This window comes from Mus caroli, unplaced genomic scaffold (assembly GCF_978045245.1).
Source record: "Mus caroli unplaced genomic scaffold, Mus_caroli_1 scaffold_7, whole genome shotgun sequence".
NCBI lineage: Eukaryota > Metazoa > Chordata > Mammalia > Rodentia > Muridae > Mus > Mus caroli.
In genome coordinates this window covers 126,339,693-126,361,032 of record NW_028227262.1, presented here as the reverse complement: position 1 = coordinate 126,361,032, position 21,340 = coordinate 126,339,693, and the positions used below count along the sequence as shown (strand labels likewise).

The 21,340-nt window shown below is 39.9% G+C and overlaps 1 protein-coding gene across 9 annotated transcripts in view; it reads right to left on the bottom strand.

Annotated features, from left to right (window-relative positions):
- Cadps2 (calcium dependent secretion activator 2) overlaps positions 1-21,340 on the bottom strand; it is a 558,168-nt gene that overhangs the window by 15,462 nt on the left and 521,366 nt on the right. For 8 of the 9 annotated variants that reach the window (XM_029478700.2, XM_085840790.1, XM_085840789.1 and 5 more), the window contains one exon: positions 9,920-10,027. In XM_029478700.2, coding sequence (XP_029334560.1) covers positions 9,920-10,027 — 108 coding nt within the window. Of the gene's footprint in view, positions 1-9,226; positions 9,517-9,919; positions 10,028-21,340 lie in introns of those variants that run through there. The other variant, XM_085840791.1, reaches the window with a different exon arrangement.

Sequence of the window (21,340 nt, the reverse complement as noted above, 5' to 3'; positions counted from 1 at the left end):
AAGTCTACCACAGGGTGTGAGCAGCCACAAGGTATTCACAGAACCTTACTTGGGTTGCTATCTTTAGCCCTGGCAGAGTGTCTGGAACATAGCATACATTATAAATTTGTTGGTAGATTTTTTTTTCTATTTAGAAATACAGAATTCTATTTGTATATACAAAATAGTGGTAAGGCTTTTCTATAGAAAATGACATAATTGTGTCAGAGCCAGAGTCACTGCTGTTTTGAATCATGTTTTATTAATAGAAACAGAATTTAATAGGGACCTATTAAATTGCTCCGTTGGTAGAGTGCTATTTCTGCAGGCATGAGGCCCTGGGTTCGACCCTTGTACTGCAAAAATCCAATAGGCATTAAAATTGTTGGAGTTATCAAGGAAATAATTGTATTTATCTAATGGTACAGAGTAGTAAAATGGAGCTTAAATGGTGACAGTCGTTTCACATTAGCTGATGACTGAAGCAGAAGTATTACAAACTAAAAAAAATTCCATGCCCATTTATGGTCACTCATACACACAGAGTTACACTATCACTGTGTGCTAAGGTGTGTTCAGCTCTAGACTGGCTTTAAGACAGTCACCCAAGTATCAAACTGACTCTCCAGAATGCTTATGGGTATCCAGAGACCTGTTCTTCTAGTTATCTGAGGCTCTGGGGCATCTCTTAAGATGGAGTTGGAAAGGCAACACATGTGGGAAATGTCTATACCCATTGACTTTGTGAGCTATTGCTGCTGCTGCTGAAATAGTGTGGATTTCTCTTCAAGGACACACAAGAGCTCTCTTGGAGTTTGAGCAAAGAACCCAGGGAGGGTAGAGAAGGAAGACCATGGTGTGAGATTTTGGTCCCTTCAGTTGATGGAGAGACACTCAGCTCAGGTATGAACTGTGTTGGACCTAAATCTGTGGCGGTTTTCTAGTCATCTACATGAAACATAGAGAAATCACTACTATTTGGTAGATTGAAGAGATACTCAGTTTTGTCCTGCATTGCTTCCATCTGTAAATATATCTGAGAGTATCTACTCTGAAGACAAAACAGTAAAGCATTCTATGTGGAAATAAACTCTTTCTCATGAAAAGCTGTGTGCTCTTAAAACATAAATTCCCTTAGGGCAGGTACTTGGTTGGCATCAGGCTTCTAGCTGTTTGCATGGCATGATTTTTAGAGGTGATCAATAAATGCAGGCTAAATAAAAATACTGGGTAAAAAGAGAGGTTGGAGCATCTTCTAATTAGAATCCAATGACGTGTCATAAAGTTAGCATCTAAGGTTTGATGCCCGATGTTCACCACCATTCTCTCCACATGGGCATCGAATAGTGGGATAGGTTTGTCTTCTACATTCTCTGTGTGCACAATATACATCTCACAGAGTATTCTATACCAAGAAATAAGGGCGGATAGGAGTGGCTAAGAGGAGAGGAAAGTCAACAGAAAGAACTATAGTAGTAGAAATAAGTTCAAGGAGAAGGAACAGTGTACATGTGGTAGAGCTATGTATCAGAGTGTGTATGTAAGACTAAGGTCTGAAGGAATCTTGTCTAGCCGCATTCAGATACTGCATATTATTTATCTCTACTCTATCCATGACAGTGAACACCTTGAGAAATTTCAAAGCATAGCCATGACAATGATTAAAGGGCTAGGAAAGGGGCCTATGAGGAGAAGTTAAACAAATAAGGATTATTTTCCCAGGAGTAGACATGTATGACAGGTGCCTTAATAACAGTCTTCATGCATAGGAAGGATTATTGCTTAGAGTACGCTGGTCCCTGCTTTTTGTTCTCCAGTGAGAGGGAAGGGGAAGTACGTTTAAAATGCAGCATGAAGAATTTGGAAGATATGCATGTTGGAACTTTCCTTTTTTAAACCAAGTGATTAGCCTACATTAAGATATCGAAATAGAGATTTTTACCTATTCTAGGCATGGGTTGAGATCAGGAAATATAGACTCTTGGTAAGTTAACTGTTTATAAGCACATTTATGAATTATTCTTAAAATTAGCTTTCTGACAAATCATTCAATAACTAGACGGAATGCTGATTTTGCCAAAAGGCTACTTTGCCTCACAGATCTTTTTTTTTTTCAAATTTGGATTTAGTCAATACTATAGACAACCTCTAGCAGACACCGCTGTGCTTGCCAGTAAGTGGTGTCAAGCCTGCAGAGGGGGTTGCAGAAGGACCCTGAGAGGGAGCTGACTCAGAGAGAGAATCTAAAACACTACCACAGAAATTGGCTTTGAAGCCATTTGTGTTATTTGCTTATGAAGTTGGGAGTTGAAAGTGAGGAGAGTTCTGTGCAAACACTGCACTGGTCAATTGGTAGAGATGCTGGTCTTAGGGGAGCTGGGGGATTTCAGTAATAAGCCACCAGAGGCAAGATGCTGTGCAGGCATGCCAAGTGAGCTGTCAGAAGCCAGTATGCACCAGACTCTACATGTAAGTAAGTTCAACCCTCCAGACAAGCCTAAGGTGACAGAAGAGGAAACCAACACTAAGTTACTTCGGTATGGTTCCACCTATGGCTTATTACCCATCCCTCACTGGTGCATACACTCAACACTGCTTTAGCTTCTTCAGCAGCAATCCATCTATCCATCAAGGCTCTGCCAGCAGCTTCGATGTGTGCTAGAGATGTACAGTTCTGCAAATGATGTTTAGAAACATTTCTTCAACATGAAAACCCTGTCACCTTCTGTGTGTCCGAGGCAGTCCCAGCACTGCTGAGACATCTTATGGTATCAGCAACATTTCTTTTCTTCTTCTTTTTTTTTTTCTTATGCAAGCAAAAAAAAAAAAAATCTCCCATCAGTTTGCAAGTGGCCCCTCCCCTACAAACTCTGAGCACAATTAAAGGTGAGTTAAGACTCTGGTGGAAATCTAAAGAGCATCAGCAAAGCCCAACTGCTCAGCTTTTGAATTGCTTTTCTCCTTCTCGGTTCTTTTAAATGGTTTTCTATGGCAGGGGCATTTTTCTTAATTAGTCACAGCTAATTAGTGTGCTGGCATAGACGAGTAATCAGAAATGTCAGAACTGCAAGGCTACGTGGCCCTAATCCTTTGATAATAATTTAGCCTCCTGGGAGGGCCCCAAGCTGCGGTAAGTAGTGGCTGACAATAAAGTAAAATTAGGCGGGCGGCAGACCATTAGGATAGAAAAATAAAAAGCACTACCAAATCCTGCTGAGCACCATCAGGCAACTAACTGCACCGCCAGATGAGGTGCCTGTTTAAGCCTGTGTTGTTAATTAGCTGATTCTGCCAGCGCCGCCACAGATGTCCAGGTGCCTCATGCAAAGATGTGTGTTTCTGGGCATGTGCCAAGTGACAACTGTGGACCCTGATCACATTTCAAGACCCGAAGTTTAAGGAGTCCACGGATGTCCCGACGATTCTTTTGAATTATCAAAGAAATAAGATCAACAAGCTACATTTTTCCCCCCTTGTTGAGTTTCTCTTAGGCAATTAGGCACGCTTATCTCAAGTTTCCCCCGGTTTAATTCAGCTGCGGCTTTAGATTCAAATGAGGGCCTTTGGCCTCCCAGAACAGTGCCCGGGCTTGCCAAAGCTATTTTGGCATCCACTGTACATCAAAAGTGGATGCTTTTTCAATAAATTCTTACACTTACAAATAATAACATTAAAATGAGGATTATTCGCGCAAGTGAAGAAGACAGCCAGGCCGCTGCAACGTGAGAACACCATTTAAAGCACAACAAAGTCTGAGGGGGGAAAGCGGTCAGGAGTAGGCTCTGAGCCCTATCTACAGAGGCTGAGGAGGGAGAGCGTTGTTGCAGTGGCTCTGAGGGCACTGAGAAGAGCAAGACACTGCTTATACAATCCAGACCATACACTTAAAATCTACCTTTAGCACACAGTGAGGCAGAGAAAAGGTGCACAGCCTAAGAACAGAAATACATTTCTTCAGAGATCCTCAGAGACCCTGCTGCTCTTGTGACTATTGTCTTTTCTCCTGATGGAGAAGGGGAGCGGTTATGACACAGTGGTCCTGGAGCGCTTAATTTTGGAGAGGTGTTAGAAAGTCCTGGTCGGGCACAATGGGCCAAGGCAGAATGCTTTACATTGGTCTACCTTTTACAGAGGAAACAGAACAGCCAAGAAGATCTTTGGCAGTAAAAATCTATGTCGATTGAGGTAGACCCTAGAACAACTGCCCAGGAATTTGAAAGCAAAAGATCACTGAATGAGGGAAGATGCTATTTTTAAGTTGACATTCACATATAAGAGAAGAGATTTTCAGTAAGAGAATGGATGTAAGCTGACAGAGACAGTTTTCACTGGGTTCAGTCTCATCCCGTACTCTTTATGAAGGCTGCTTACAGGAAGAAAAAGCCCTCACCAAAAGATAATGGTTTAAGATGTGCACTGTCAATTCTCAATATAGCTGAGCAAAGTGGAAAGAGAGGCCCATTGGTCGCGCAAACTTTATATGCCTCAATATAGGGGAACACCAGGGCCAAGAAGTGGGAGTGGGTGGGTAGGGGAGTGGGTGGGGGAGGGTATGGGGGACTTTTGGGATAGCACTGGAAATGTAAATGAAGAAAATACCTAATTAAAAAAAAAGAAAGTTTTATAGTTTTTTCTACTGCTCTCTCTCTCTCTCTCTCTCTCTCTCTCTCTCTCTCTCTCTCTCTCAGGTCTTGCCACATATATGGAATATCTATCTACCTATGTATCTATTTACCTACCTATCTATACACCATCTATAATCTATCTGTTATCTATCTACCTATCTCTATGTATCTATGCATGTACGCATATCTATCTATCCATCATCTATAATCTACCTACCTACCTATCTATCTATCTATCTATCTATCCATCCATAGTAGCCTTGAACTTTAGGTCCCCCTGCTTTGGCCTTGTGAGTGCTGAAATTACAAGTATGTACCATCGCACCCAGTTCAGGAGTCACTTTTATCTATGCTTTGTTGATTTAAATTATTTTTGGGACATTGACATAGTAACAAGTTGAATCTTTATGCAAGTTAGGAGCAGTTCTTCTGATGTACTGATGTTACTGAGCATAAATAAACTCTTGTACCAAAACATTTAAGCAATGGTGTGACAGTCTGGATAAAAACATCCTGAGCATTTATGTCTCCGCCTTCCTTATTGAGGAGTCCAGAGACAAGAGACTCTATGAACAAAATTAATTTCATTTAGAAATCATATTTCCTTGTGTTATTTTCATGTTTTGCTTTTGATGATAATACAGTTAGGTTACTGAATCTATTTATAGTATAAAGGTTAGTTTGGCTTAAAATGTTTAATTGAGATTTGCTGTTTTCTTGCTGTTGTTGAACTAGGAAAAATTCTTTTCATGCCATGTCTTTGGAAATGAATCCTTTATAAAACCGCTTGGATGAGTATAACTGATTAATTTTTATAAGACATCACAACAATGTTTTAATAAAAATCTCATAGAGATGAATCTCCTCAACAATTAAGTATTTAATCAGCTTATAACACAAGAGAATGCTTAATCTGCATGATTCACCAATTAGGTACTGCACCCTGGTGTGCCTTCAGCAACAGGAAAACCAAAACGAGGTTGTTCGGGCGATTCCTGTTGGGCATGCCCAATAGATGCACAAAGCTTTAGAGAACTGGGGAGCATTGGTTTCCTGGGAAATAAGATGTGCATTGCTGAGTCTTTCATCTCAACTCTAGGCCTTGGATTTTAGGAAGCTATGGTAGAGAGCACCCTAGTGGCTTTTACTGGGGGATGTCAGTCTTGACTTCCTGTCTGTACTATTTGGCTGAGAGAACCAATACTCTCCATGAATGTCCCAGGCTCTCTCATGGCACAGAGGTACTTGTGGCTTATGCTCTATCTATGCCCTGAAGCCTGGGAAAGTAAGTAGATACTCCGTCTAGGAAGAATCATAGGCAGCATTAAAAAGGGATTGCTGGACTCTGGAGGGGTGGGTGTGTGTGAGTGCCACAGCCAACATGTGGAGTAAAGTGCAACTCATGGGAGCCAGTTCTCTCCATCTACCATGTGGCTCCTGGAACTGAATTCTGGTTGTCTGGTTTGGAGGCAGTCACCTTTATCCACTGAGCCACCCTACTGATCCCAGCTGTTCTTTAATAAACATAGGCTTTCTTTTCTACTTATCCACTGCACTTGCTATTGCTTTTTAGCTAGGACACTTGGCTTTCATTCAATTAACAGAAAAGGATGAAAAAAAAAAAGTTACCCTGTTGTATCCTGATGCAGCTAACCAAGGTGTTTCTACCACCACAGCCAAATTAAAAACACTGCCATCTTCGGATTAAGAATCTGGTTTTCAGAAACGATTTGAATTTTTGGATGATTTTCAGTTTATTGTTACTAACTAAACTGACTATTACGGCAGACATTGGAAAATCACTGACACAATTAATGAAAGGGCTGCGGTTAGAACTCGGATTTCTGGCATCCCAGTAGAGGACTAGTCCCAGAATGTGACTTTATTATTTCAAATTTTGTAAGTCTGAGGTATGGTTGAAACATGGGATTTCATGGAAGCATTTTGAAAAGAGACACAAGTTCAGAGTTGGAGGACACCAACAAATCATTCATTTTCTCTGACTAGGAGAAAGATGTAAGAGGATAATGGCACATCACCCACAGTGCTGGAAGCATCTATTTGGAAGAATAAAAATGGTAAAACTATTCTGAAAGCTCGAAGAGATAAGGGCTACCCCCCTTTCTCTCTCTTCTCTCTCTCTCTCTCTCTCTCTCTCTCTCTCTCCCCTCCTCCCCCTCCCCCTCTCCCTCCCCCCCTCTCTCCCCCTTCCCTCTCTCCTCCCTCTCTCTCTCTCCCTCTCCCTCTCCTTCCATGGTGAGCACATGGAAGTCAGATCTGCCTTCCCATGTGGGTTCCAGGGACAGTATTCAGGCTGTTAAGCTTGTGATCAAGTGCTTTTACCCACTGAGCCCTCTTTCCAGCCAGTCCCTCCCCCACCTTATGTTTTTGTGAATTTTTCACTGAGCATGAAGTTCATGGATTTAGTTAGATGGCTAGATAGCTGGTCAGCAAACCCCAAAGGGTGTCCTGTCTGCTCTAGGACCAAAGGTGCTCACCAAATATTTGTGCTGGGATTTGAACTCAGGTAGTCATGTGTGCCAGGCACCTTACCAACTTAATCATTTCCCCAGCCCTGGATTGGAGACATATCTTAAACTCAGTCTTGTTTGTTATCAACACAGTCCTGTTATTTATTTATACTTTGTAGAAGCTATTTCTCTTCTAATCAGAAAGTGTTCTATATGTTTAAGCTCTTACAGAACAAACAAACAAACAAACAAACAAACAAGAAAACAAAAAACAAGAGCAGTGTAATGTTTGTACTAATAGTTTTTGACCTTTAGAGGGCACTTTGAATTTTGAAACTTCAAGATTTAACCTAAAAATCTAAATTGATAATACTTATGTGTTCAGGGCTAATGCATATTTAAACCATTTCTAGTTTTCATATGTTTAAGTCAAGAAACAAAACTGCTTGTCTATGAAGGTGGGAACAGGAGTAGCAGTGCAGTGGGGACAGGTCACGCTTCTTAACATGGTATATGGCCATGTAGGAATAGTGGGGTTTGCTGCTGTTCTCATTCCTAGGCATCCCAGAACCACAGGCACAAATCTAGGGTGATGGTCATGCTTGTACCTTAGTCAGGGGTACCATTATTTAAATTGAGCTCTGGGCATTTCACTATAAATTTGGGCCAGTTAAGATGTTTAACTGATGAAAAAGTATTAGAGGCCAAAAATATCTTAAGAAGTATGGCAAGTTCCACAAATCCCTTAATAGCCTTTCTCATGGTTAGGGCACCATCTAGAAAGAAGACTAGGCACTATAATATATGGGTTCTTTTTTAAAGTGTCAGAGACACTTTAAATGTATGTGTGTTTTACAGACTAATAGTTTTTTTTTTTACATAAGATAGTGTTGGCATATTTCTAAACTAAGTGAATTTTATTTCAGTAAGAGGCTATCATTCTTTAAGTATAGGGCCTTATATTATATGAACATAATTGGAGTCCCTGGCATTTTACCAATTTGGATGAGACCACTCCAAGTTAACACGTCATAACAAGTGTGTTGATCTGCACCTGAACTTGGAAGGTTCCATTTACTTTCTTTTATAGGAAGTAGTCTAATTGGAAGAGTGAAAGTTTGCCACTATGCCAGAGTGCTATTGTTCTCTTCAATCTTTTATCTGTAATAGGCCATGGTTGCTAACAGTGCATTTTGGGTCATTATTTTCAACTGTTTCTTGACACCTAACAATATTATTTTAAGCTTCAGCCAAGTAGATTTCCAATAATTATATAATGTCTCTCAGTAATGATCTGTTGCTTAAGCCACACATTCTACTTTACCTTTCAACACACACTTGATAACCTCTCATTTACTAACTGTAATTGAGGCAAATTCAGCTCCGGCTAATTAGGGGCTCTGAGTACCCCCTCATATATGCTATTCTCGATGACATACCAATAGAGTCAGGGTTCATTTTCATTTTTAATTAAAGTAATAAATATGTGCAACTTTAAATAAAATGGAATGTTTGAGGACATTGCAACTGTTGTACAAATAACATGTCCAATGCTCTACTGAGGATGTACAAAAATGAGAATTTCTGGACTAAAATAGATGTTTAAGATTCAGGAGGAAAAACTAGATAACAGGCAATTTAGGTACTGAGTGAATGCTGGCCTACCTGGATCTGCTTCAGTTAGCTCTGATAATTACGGAAGTTACCTACACAGACTTATGAATTTCAGCGACTGAAGAGGAGTAAAGGTTGGGAATATCTTTGAGGTGAAAAACTTTCTACATTTACTTAGGTGACCAAGCCAAAACAACTGAAGATCTTTAGAAAACAGCCCCACCTTCCAATGATGCCTACATGTAGAGGGACTACTTGTAGAATGGTTCTACCTAGTTTCCCCATGAAATATGCATGTTCTCTAGCTAGGAAGAAACGTGACAGAGATACCATTAACTCACTGTTCTGTTCGACATTTCGGAAAATCATCACATAAGCAAAAAAAAAAAAAAAAAAAAAAAAAAAAAAAAAAAAAAAAAAAAAAAGAAAAAGAAAAAGAAAAAAAAAAAGTAGAAGAGAAGTTGGAAATAAAACATATGCCCGTCAACTCAGAGCAATTCCAAATGGAAGCAGAAGTTGCTAATATGGTTTCAGTATTTTGTAAAAGAGCCAGCTGGATAGATGATAATTTTTCTACCCCTGCAGGGCATCAAAGCTTTTAGAAAATCATTCTCTTCACACATATTAACACGTAGCTTATTAAAACAGATGATACTTTTATTGTAAAATGGCCTGGAAACATAAAGTCAAGAGAGGTAAGGTTCACTTTGACCACCCAGTCATACAAACAGCACATGCAGACAACTCCCGACCATGGCGGAGGTGATGATGTAGTGAGACCCTCTGCAACTGCACAGCTGAAGTGTCACCACGAAGCCCGTGAATTGCTGTTATGAAAACATTTGCAGTAACTTGCATAATTAAATGAAACTGCCAGAAAAGCATTTCTAAAATGCAGAGAAGATGCATGTAAATACACTTCAAAGAAAACACCTAGTTTCAGAATCAACACTCGGGCAAGTTGTACAGTTCTGCCACTAGCACGATACCATTTCCTTTGGACTAGGAGCTCATAGCTATGAGTGATGGACAACACTGATATTAAGTCAAGTGCTTTCTTAGTTATCTTTATAGTAAATTTGTCAAATACCTACAACAAAGCCCCCATGCCTAGTTGTTATGCCTAAATGAAGACCTTAGTACTAACAAAAATAATCACATATATTTTTCACACACACCAATATTTTAAACCAAGATAAGAATGGTCAACGACCTGTGGCAGCTACTTACATCAAACAACTTTTCTATGTACATCTCTTCGTTGACTTTTTCTCGAAGAATATCCTGGTTTTGCCGGACGAACATAATGTAGGTGTCTGCCAGATCCATTCCTGGTTTCTGTCGTATGGTAAAAGCACACAGAATTAAAAAAAAAAAAAGTCACTTCTCATCTGTGAAACTTTTATTTAATGATTTTAGGAATTTCATTGTTTAGGAAATCATTTTCATAGCTGTTGAAATTGTTCACCCCTGTGAAATATGTTTAGATCAAGTCAATAATGACTAGTGCATGTAAAGTTTATCACTTACTTTACTACGAAAGGTCCCAGCCATTACTGTTAAGATGACTAGGCATACATGGATGCAAGCTTATGCACATCGTTGAAAAGAGATTTATTTGATTTTAAATTGTTTGTATGTGTGTGCTTGTATGTGGGTATTCAGATACTAGAGGGTATTGGATTATTCTGTTGCTGGAGATCAAAGGCAATTGTGAGTTGCCCAGCATGGGTGTTGGCAACTAAACTCAGAGATTCTCTGAAGGGTATTGTGTAAACTTTTAACTGTGGAGAAATCTCTCCAGCCTCCTGGGCATATTTTTGTTTTCTAAGAATGAGTATCTTGAGAAGTCAATGTGTCAAGAAGTATAAATAAGATCAAAAGAAAATTTCTCAAGAGAGATACTATTTCTTAATTGTAAGTATGATACAACTGACTTTTTCATTACCCACTATCAGCCCATCAGTGATATGAAAACCACTAATTGTTCTAGATTTGTCTCTTGAGTACTGTGAGTATTCAAGGAATAGAAAGTCAATGCTTTTTATTAAGGTTGTAAAATACTAAGAAACTTGGGAAAACATTTAATACAAAGTAAAACAAAACACTTTTGAATTGTCTCTTGCTTGTATTCATTAACTTTTCAATACTATTTTATAGATTTATTATATTATAGAAGTATAGTGAGGATATCAATAAATTTGTCTCTTATGTAGGACCAAAGAGGTGAACTAGCTAAATTATCTAGCATTTGGTATTTTCTCCTGTTAGAAGGGGCAGGGTAGTTAGCAGTATTCCTTCTTGGTACAGTCTTAAAAAATTAGGATGAGGGTCAAAAGTCTTCATGGCTACCAAAGAGATTTCCTTCTCATCTTATCATTAGCTCTTTCCCAAGTTTCATATGCTAGGCTGACTGATGGAAAGCCTTATTTACATCACTTACATCTGGGGTTGACTCAACCTGTACTGAATAATTTGATTGGTGTATAGCATTAGTCAGAACATAACAGGAGAGCTGATGGCCAAGTAAGATAAGTTAAGCTTACACAGTCTTATGGACATAGGGTGTGCTTACAGCCTTTACTAACAGACTCATGTTACACTGTTACTCATGTGAACACTGAGAGAAAATCGGGTCAAGGAAGACATGAGCTATTTAACTATGACTGCTTCTGCAAAAGCAGCACAAGGCCTACCCCTAACCAATGGTAACATGGTAGAGCATCTTCTTGTGAGGGAGAAAAAGTCTGCTAATTAATGCTCTTTTTGAGGATGGTGGATTGACATTGTATATGCCACAGGCTGCCCACCTTAAACCATTGCAATCATAGGTACCAAGTTATTGAATTTTAGTGATAAACATCAGCCTTCTTTTTAGATGCTTATTTTTCTGTGCTGTAAAGATAACTGTTTTTGTTGATGCTGTTTTTTGGTGTTTTGTTTTGTTTGTTTGTTTGTTTGTTTGAGACAGGGTCTCCTGTGGCCCAGGGGGTCTTGAACTTGCTATGTAGTTGAGGATGATTTTTGACTTCTGATCCTCTTTGCTTCCATTTTCCAAGTACTAGAATTAGCATTGTGCGCCACCATGCCAGTATATGAGGGACTGGGAATGGAATATGGGTTTTATGCATGCTAGGCAAACAGTCTTTCAACTGGACTGTAACTTCATCCCTGATAACACAAATTCACCTTAAAGTACAGAGAACAAAAACCCAGGAGTTTTTACGGCAGAACTCTGATATAACTAAATTACGTTAAAATATAAAATAAGTTCTTATACTAATGTTCTCACAAATATGTACTCTAGGAGCATCCATATGCAATGCAGACACTGCATTCATTGTCAACCTGGTGGAGGCAATTGAACAAATCCACTCCTTAGTTTTCTGTATAATCCTCATAACCAGGGTTTGCAAGTATAAATAGCTACAAGGATAATGAACAAAAATCTAAGTTGCTTTTATTTTGGAGAAGGTAACTTTATACATCAGTTTTTCAAGTGAAGAGATGGGGACATTATCTCAGAGATTATCAGTTTTGTTATTATGAGTTATTCTACAGAGGCAAATCATTCATACGGTGCTACATCTACTCCAGTAGTGACAAGTGCGGCAGACCCTGAAAACCTGGGCGCTGTCCTGAGGCGAAAAGTTCACGGAAACTTAGTCTCCTGGAACCGTGGCATTCTGTATAAAGAATGCTCCAATGTCCTTGCTTTAGTTGGTAAAGGGATCTGTGTGCTTTCCCTTAATATTGCTTTATTACAAGTGCTCCTAAGGATTGATATTTTGACATATAGCTAAGTTAGATTCTAGGCAGTGCTTGACCCGACCTTGGGCATGGATAGCTAAGTCACTGCACTACACAGAAATTTACCATTATCTAGGAAGAAGGAAGTTTGTGACCTCAAGAGAAACCAGAGCAGATACTTAGAACTATAGGTAGCTGAGTTACACCCATACACAAGTATTTACAATGGTCTAGGGGGAAGGTGAACTGTACAATAGACTAGAGTAGGAACTATGGCAAGGGCATGAAGCCCTTGCCCCTGGCTTCTAAGATTAAGTGGACCTTAGATGGAGCTGTTTTTGATCCCAGTTGTTCACATTGAATTTTATCCCAGCTGGTTCCTGCCAGTTCTTCCATGTTTGCATTCCTCTGTTTTGTGTAAGAATCCAGTAACCTCTTTGTACCTTGCTGGTGTGTCACCCAACTTCCCTAGTTTTTTCTGTATCAAAAGTTTGATGCTCAATTTGACAAATTACATTCAGATCCACACTCCCTTGTGTCGGGTCTGTCTGTCAATTCCTGCCGACTCCTTGCCCACCTGCACCAGACAAGGGACCAAGAGGGTCTGCAGCAATACAGTATTTTCCTCAGTGCCTCTCAAACGTCAAAACACTGAAAATGAGAACATTCAGGAGGCATGCTGCCACGGAATGAAAATAACATGAGACCAGTTTTCTTTACTTGCTACTGAGGGAGCTCAGCCTCTGGGATTCATACAGGTGCTTGCAAACAAGAAGCTATGACAGCCATAGTAGCAAGGCACCAGGCAAAGCTGCTTACAGTGGATCTGAAGGGGAGGCTGGCCTTGCATGTATCATGTCTGCCTACCTAAGCCCCCCGCCCCCTTTTTAATTTTCATCTCACAAAAGAAAATGATCCTTAGAAGTTTAATCCAATCAGTCACTTCCCTGGCAGACTCGCTGCAAAGCAAGTTACCTCCCAAAGCAAGTGGCTGCCCTGTTTACTTTCATAGATATTCCCGCGTTCTTGGACTTCATAAAACATTGTCCAGGAAGAGTTTATCTTTCATCATCCAAAACCAGCAAATATTCTGCAGCTCAAAACATAAAGGAGTTGTAAAGTTTGGTTCCTCACTGGCAGACTCCAGCAACAGAATGTTCAAGCCTGAACTTGGAAGCGAGTTCTGCAACTTTGTAGGTGTGTGGAGAAAGGCTCCTCCAAGTTTGCACTTTTGAAATCGCATTTTCTTCTCCTTTGGCAAATTAAGATGTACTTGCTTGGAAAATAAAGCCTAGACTTCTTACCACTCCTCATTAGCGATATGCCTTTCTCTATCTTGGCGCTGTTTACCTATTCTCGAAACTGTGACATATGGGGATTTCACACCTAGTGAATATATTTTCATGCAGTTTGTGGCATGAGACTATAATCATTAAAAGAATATACACAAGAAAGAGTGTAACTGCAACACCTGGTGACATGTTCCAATTAGAGTTATAGTTCCTTAAAACACTTTATCCTTCATTTGGTGTACGAAGGGTAATTATCTCTGATAAATTGCTGAAAAAGATGCAATTTTCCTTTTAAACAGTTTCTACCTTCAGTAACAAACGTGTTTGGATAGAAGACATTATCGCTGGCTCAGTGCTCCTGTGTGCTGAGGCTCTTGGTACGTGGCAGTGGAATTTACACATTTGAGAAGTCACTGCCTCTAGATGCACCATTAACTGTTGTTATCTTACGAGTTAATGCTTTAACAAGCCTGCAAGCTAAGCACGCTGGTGTTAGCTGTTGGTGTATGGGTTGGAAGATAGATGAAATGTTTGCAATTGCCCTGTGCAGGTGGAGGTGGTGGTAATGGTGGTAATGATGGTGGTGGTGGTGGTTCTGGAGGAGGAGGAGGAGGCAGAGGAGGAAGAGGAGGAGAAGGCAGCTCCAACTTCTCGCACAAGCAGGCGTGCCTTCCAATTCCACCAAAAGAGCACCCTGTGAAGCTTCCATGATGGTGAGCTCCTATGCGTTCTTATCAAGAAGAGCGTATCCGACAGAGCCATGTTTAGAAATCTTTTCTCTTACTGGTAATTAAATTATAGCCTCCTTAATGAATCTGAGAAAATAACAATTAAAAACCACACGGTGAGCACCCTATTAAGTATAATTTAGGATTATAAAATTATTTTTCTCCATATTTTCAATTTGAACCTTTCCGTTTACTACATATACTTTCCCATCTTGTTCATTAGCATAGTTTCTCCAAACATAGAGAAGAATTCCTACATTAATCTTCTCGTCAGGAAAGGCAAATTTGGGCCGACAAAGCTATAGTAATGGGACATTAGATATAAAACATTACCCAACAAACATAAAGAAATCTGTATTCATGGAGGGGAAATGAGGGTCTCCTAACATTGGTTGCATGAGTAGCTGACTATACTGGTGAGTGAATGAGTTAAGAGTGCATTCTCCTGCACTTTTTTTTTCCCCGAAGCATTAATTACTAGCTAACCCAGCAAGAGGAACACACCACTTAGAGAGAGAGAGAGAGAGAGAGAGAGAGAGAGAGAGAGAGAGAGAGAGAGAGAGAATTCCTTGCTAATTATATGCTGCAAACGCTCTAACTTCTGCTGCTCCAGCTAATCCCACAGGTGCTAGCACACACTTCCCCATTCACGGGCTGGTAGGTATGCCACGGCAGTCATTCTTCACAGTGACAGGTTTACATGCAGAAGAAGCTGCTTAACCTTCCACTGGAGGTTAACGATACTCCATGCAAACACTGTCATGGTGTCGGTGTAACAAGGAGACACATTTGTAAGTGTCCCGTTCCTGTCTGGAAGATTAACTAGGAGGTACGGTGTAAATGACTTCATTTAACAGTGTACTTCTCCAACATAAGCCTTGCTTTAGAGAAACAATCATGTGTGAGACTGCTATCCTCATGTATGATGACCTGTATGTTTTGTAATGAAATACACACATTTGGTTCGTTACTACCTCTGACAAAGTGAAAGGCATGAGACATAGCTTAGCTTTGGAACCTGAAAGTACCGCAGGAACCTTCTGTAGCCCAGCTCAGGTGTGCAAGGCTCAATGATAACTTAAAGATTGACTAATGGGGGACATATAACTGTGTTGGTAATTGTTTAAAAAAACAGCTTTTAACTGTTTAATGTATACATTTCATTATTTTGGTATTTACATGTCAATCTCTGTCTTTTATTTCAATGAAAAACATTCTACAGCATTCAAAAGCATTTAGTTTTGAATATATGTCCTCAAAAAATTTATGACAACGAATAGTTAAGTATTCCTGTGATGGTACCATTAAAAAAACTTAATTTATTTGTTTTATGAAGTAGCACAATTATATTGTACCTATGTGGAAAGCCAAAAGGAACAGAGTCAAACCCTTCAAACTAGATTGATGCCAACTTAAGTATTATGTTTATCTGTAGAGAGAGGACTAGCTTATGGAAGGGGGCAGAGGGAAGAAAATTAAATAACGAAATTTATAAGGATGTGTTTCTTTCAAGACTTTGAAATAGATTTTCTATTTTTTAAATAGTAAAACAAATGTCATCTACTAATTAACATATGTGAGGCCCTAGGTTAGGTCTCTAGCAAAACACACACACATATACGGAACACTGATATTTATGACACTACATACACTGACACATATATGTGCATATATATGTGTATATGCATGTGTATTCTAGTGCATGTGGATCGTGTTCTAGTATATGTAGATACCAGAGCACAGCCTCTATTATATTCTTTTTCAACAACTATCAATCTGTCTCTTTTCTAGTCAGGGTGAGTCACTGCCACTGTACATGGGCTTGAAAACTCAGGAATTCATACTTGCATGGTAAGGACTTTACTAAGGTCTTGCCTCTGCCCCTGATCTTAGATATTTCTAATATGCCCTGCAATTTCAAAGCAAGCTAGCATACTATTTGGGTCTTCATAATGGTCCCATGAAGTGGCACAGACATGACTTTAGTATCCTCAGTGCCAAGAAAGAAAAATGGAAGCCACAGGTGCGGCAGTGCCAGAGGCCTAAGGAGGAACCTGACACCGATGCTGGACTTTATGTCATCTGTGTGATCCAGAGTTAAGGTTAAGCCATGTTAGGGAGCTTTAAGATTTCACAGCTTGGCAATGAGCATGAAGAGAGAATGTTTGAAAGGACTGCTACTGAAGAGAACACTGACACTGAACTGGCTACCTTGTCTCTTAAGTTCCGATCCTCTCAGGATAGACACACTCCTCCTCCTCTCCCACTTTCATCCTTGCAAGCTCCTATTTCCAAGCTTCTTGGATGAGACCCTTAACTATTTATGACAGCTTTCTATAGGAAAGTTAAAAGGTATGCTGCTTTAAAATGACTTATGTGGTCTGTCCCCAGTAATACAGATACAATCAATGGATGCTGGTTTTGTAGAATGTAGCCACTAGATTTTATTTTCTAATCAATGGTAATGTACGATAATAACTAACATTTACTGAGTGCTAATTGCACTCTAGGAAGCCTGGAAAGTACTTATTCACAATAAGCCTGTAAGAGGTATAATTATATCTTCATTTAATAGACAAAGAAATTGGTACCCAGGGTTACACTGATATTATAAGCGGAGTGCTGGAGGGAGCAGCCAGGCACAGGCAGTCTGGCTCCCCTAAGGAACCATGCTACTTGATTAAACACATACCCCATACTATTGTTTCCAACCACACTGTACAAAGGTCTTTATTTATTAGTTAACTCTGTGTATTTGCTGCGTGTGGATGTTCCTGAGAATGACCCGGGCTCTGCTCGCCATGGTCTTCCTGTGCAGGTCAGGGGACCATGGTAGGCACTGGCTCTCATCTTCGACCTTATTTGCAGCAGGGTTCCTCTTTGGGTGTTAACTGCTGGCTATGGCAGGCTAGCCAGCCCACATTGTTCTGGGGATCTTCATCTCTCTAACTCCATCTTGCTGTAGGACTGCTGAGATTACAGACATGAGCTATATGATATCTGGCTTTATGTTGGTTCTAGAGACCAGGACTGGACAGACCCAAGTCCCTACACTTGAGAAATAAGAGCTTTTACTGACTGAGACATAGCCTAGCCTCTCATCCCTTTCTAATGTTCATTTTATTACATTTTAGCTGATTTATTGTGTGTGCATGTGGTTATGTGTATATGTACGGGTTGTGTGCATGCACGTGCAACTTTTGGGAGTTGGTTCTTTCCCACCATCTGTATTCTGAGAATCGAACTCAAGTCATCAGGCTTAATTCCAGCTGCCACCCAGTCACCTTGTCGCCCTTCCTGCCACTGAAAACATTTAGTGCTTTTAGCTACATCTTACCAATGCCATGGATAGACATACTTTTTATTTTCAAAGGACTAAAAAAAAAAATTAGTGTGTGTGTGTGTGTGTGTGTGTATGTGTGTGTACCTGTGACTGCAGAAGCCACTGGAGGCCAGAGTGTCAGATCCCCTGGAGCTAGGAATACAGGCAGTTGGGAGCTACCAGATAAGAATGCTGGGAACTGAACTTGGATATTCTATAAGAGTAATATATGCTCTTAACTACTGGAGTGTTTCTCCTATCCCAGATGGGTGATTTTAAAAATTGTTATTAACTTCAGTACCTATAACACTTTGACCCTACCAAGCTTTGGTTTGGGCCTAGTGCTCACATTTATAAAGTAACTGTAAGCAGTCTCCTCTTGATCCTGCAGTTAACGTCTGGCTGACACTCTTTCATCTGTGTTCCTTTCTTCTAGATAATGCGACTGCAACTGGTTATTACCATAACCAAGTCTTTTTTTTTTTTTTTTTAAAGAAAACTGGGTGTGGTGCTACATGCCTGTAATCTTAGGACTTGGAAGGTGGGAAGTATGAGGATTAAGATTTTAAGGTCATCTTCAGCAATTTCAGACCAACCTGGCCTGTATAAGAACCTGTTTTATTGCCCCTCCAAACTTCAAACCATCTGAAATCTTCACCAACATGAACTTGCTATAGCTCTATGATGGATGGTGAGGTGCATCTGCTAAAACTATGCTCATAATATGCTATACTCAAGTTGTTAAATTTAAAGACTTGCCCTCTCTCCTCCTCTTCACCCATTTATCCTGTTTGGGGATATGCAGCCTTGGCTGGCCTGCAACTCACCTGGACCAGGGTTATCTTTAATTCACAGATATCTGGTCCACCCTCTGCCTCTGCCTCTGCCTCTGCCTCCTCTGCCTCCTCTGCCTCTGCGAGTGCTGGGATAAAACACATGCACCACCATTCCTGGCTCAACAATTTCTCTTACTTATCCTCAATTGTGTGGTAATTCCAAGCAAGTAGGTCTCGGGAGCATGAATCTCCCTCCCCCTTTTAGAATATAAATATTTAATTTCATAGGTAATTTTTATTGCATTGTGAAACAGTGTTTTTACTGATTTGTTTTCAAAACAATTTCCAGCAAGTGGCAGGACTCTGAGAAGGCTTTATTCCTTTCACAGCTTTTTTTTTCCTCTAGCATTTATCTTCTCATCATTCCCTGGGGGATATCTTTCTCTTTTTCTTGGAGGGACTTCAACAGATACTAAGAATTCAAAGAGTGGAAGCTTGTCTGTAAGAATAATGCAAAATATATAACTCCTTTACCCATTTTATAGAAAACTAAACTGAGGTCACCTAAGTAAAAAAAATCCATGACCACACAGTTAATCCAACTGTCCAAGGCCACATAAAATGAATTAAAACTCAGCCATTACTAAGTACTAGGCCAATGAATTAATTGTGTAGGTGGCACCAGGTAGGTATGTTTATGTTTGTGTGTGTGTGTGTGTGTGTGCATGGTCAGAGGACAACATGGCAAGGTCAGTTCTTTTCTTCTATCATGTAGGTTTTAGTGATTGGAGTGATTGGATTCAGGACTTTAGGGTCAGTGGCAAGCCATCTCTTCACCCCCACTTGTCAAATTTTTAAAGTTCAACTAATTAACTCTTTCAATGGACTATGTTTTTGGTGTTCTATCTAAATATTCATCACCAAACCCAGGACTCTCTATATTTTCTTTTATATTTTCCTTTGAATGATACATACTTGTGTTCTTTGCATATGGTTCTAGGATATTTTAATTTTCATAAAAATGAGGCCAGTACCATCCTTTCTTTCTGATTTTTTCTTAAAAGACCAGTTCAGACAGATACACTTGCTGGAGCATGAGCATAAACAATAATAGCTAGCAGGATCTCATGATTTAAGAATTAATAGGCATTTGCAATAGAATTTCAAGGTGGAGATCTGAGAGAAAAATTCATCCATTGGCAATTGCCCTGGCCAGGACATCTCTATGGGACAAATAGCTCTGCTCCAAGTGGTAGCTTGATTGGGTAATGACCATGACCCTTGTATTCATCTAAGATGGTGGTAGGTATGTTGGAGAGCTTGGAGGTGGCTACCATAACACTGCTTAATTTGGCATGTCTATAAAATACCTTATTCTCAGACCCTGAGCTGATGGAGGTTAGGGATGCATGGTTTCATTAAGAATGCCCATAGTCTGGTACACATTAGACACAATTGTATCAGTGATTTCAGTGAAGACTTAAGGGTTTTTAATCCTAATGATAAGAGTTGTTCAGATAATACGTATATTTGAATAGCACTGGGGCTCTTGGGGAGAGGAGCCATGATAAAGTTCAGCATATATTTTAAGGTCTTCCCTGATGAAGGAACAGAAGAACAAGGATTAATGGGCAAAATTCACAGGAACACAGGTCAGTCCATTGTGCTTAAGAGGAGGCTGCCTAACAGCCAGCTTGGAATCGCTGAAATAACTAAACAGAGCTCAGAGAATCTTTGAGAACGATGTCAAAGGATCTTTTTGCTTGGAGGAGAGTGAATTAAGCACTTTCTGCCTCCCTCAGCTAAGATTTTATGACGTAATGAGGATCTAGTTCAGAGTCAAATTGAAAGTTTCAAAAGCTCCAGAGACACAAGTAATTATGATATCCTATTCTACTCTAATTCAAGATATAAGATGCATAACTAGTCCAAAGAAGTACATGTGTGTATGAAGGCCTGCTTTTCTGGAGACAAAATATATAACCTTCCCCTTAATTCTTACATTCTCTCCTTTATGCATGTATTTACCCCTACTTATTTCTCAGCACTGATTCTAAGTACAAGACCAATAGACTGCAAAGAGTTCTTTGAGAGTCATACTGTAAGTAAAATGTTCCAAAGAAACCCCAACAAATGGCAGGTTAGACAGCACCATGCCTTATCGCTGCATGCCAGGTCCAACTGGGGCACAGCCAGCAGAGGTGAGCCACACTCTGTCCCCTAAGCTCTATCCACAGGTTCACTGCTCTGCCTTCATTTCCATGGAGGTTTGTAGGAGGGACCCTAGGAACATTTGGTTCTGCCTGGGGCACAGCAAGCATAGGTGAGCAGCATGTTGTTCCCTGAGATCCACTGTCAGAACCAGGGCTTTGCCTGCCTCCCCAAAGGGTCCAGTTGGCATCAGGAACATCCAGCCAACAGCAGGGACAACCAGTTGGCTAAAGGCCAGCTTAAAAACATAAACAACCAGAGCCAGAAGAATATAGCACCTAGCCTAGTACAGTAAGCCCCAGATATCCTAACACAGGCAAAGCATAAGAAGGTGGCCTTAAATACAATCATATAAAGATGATAAAAACCTTCAAAGAGGAAATGAATAAACCACATAAAGAAATACAGAAAAATACAATTAAACTGTTGAAATAAATGAATAAAACTAATGGACACTTGAATTTTGACAAGAAGCCAAAATCATACAATGAAAAAAAAAGCATCTTCAACAAATAGTGCTGGTATAACTCAATGCCTGCATGTAGACAAATGCAAATACACCCATATTTATC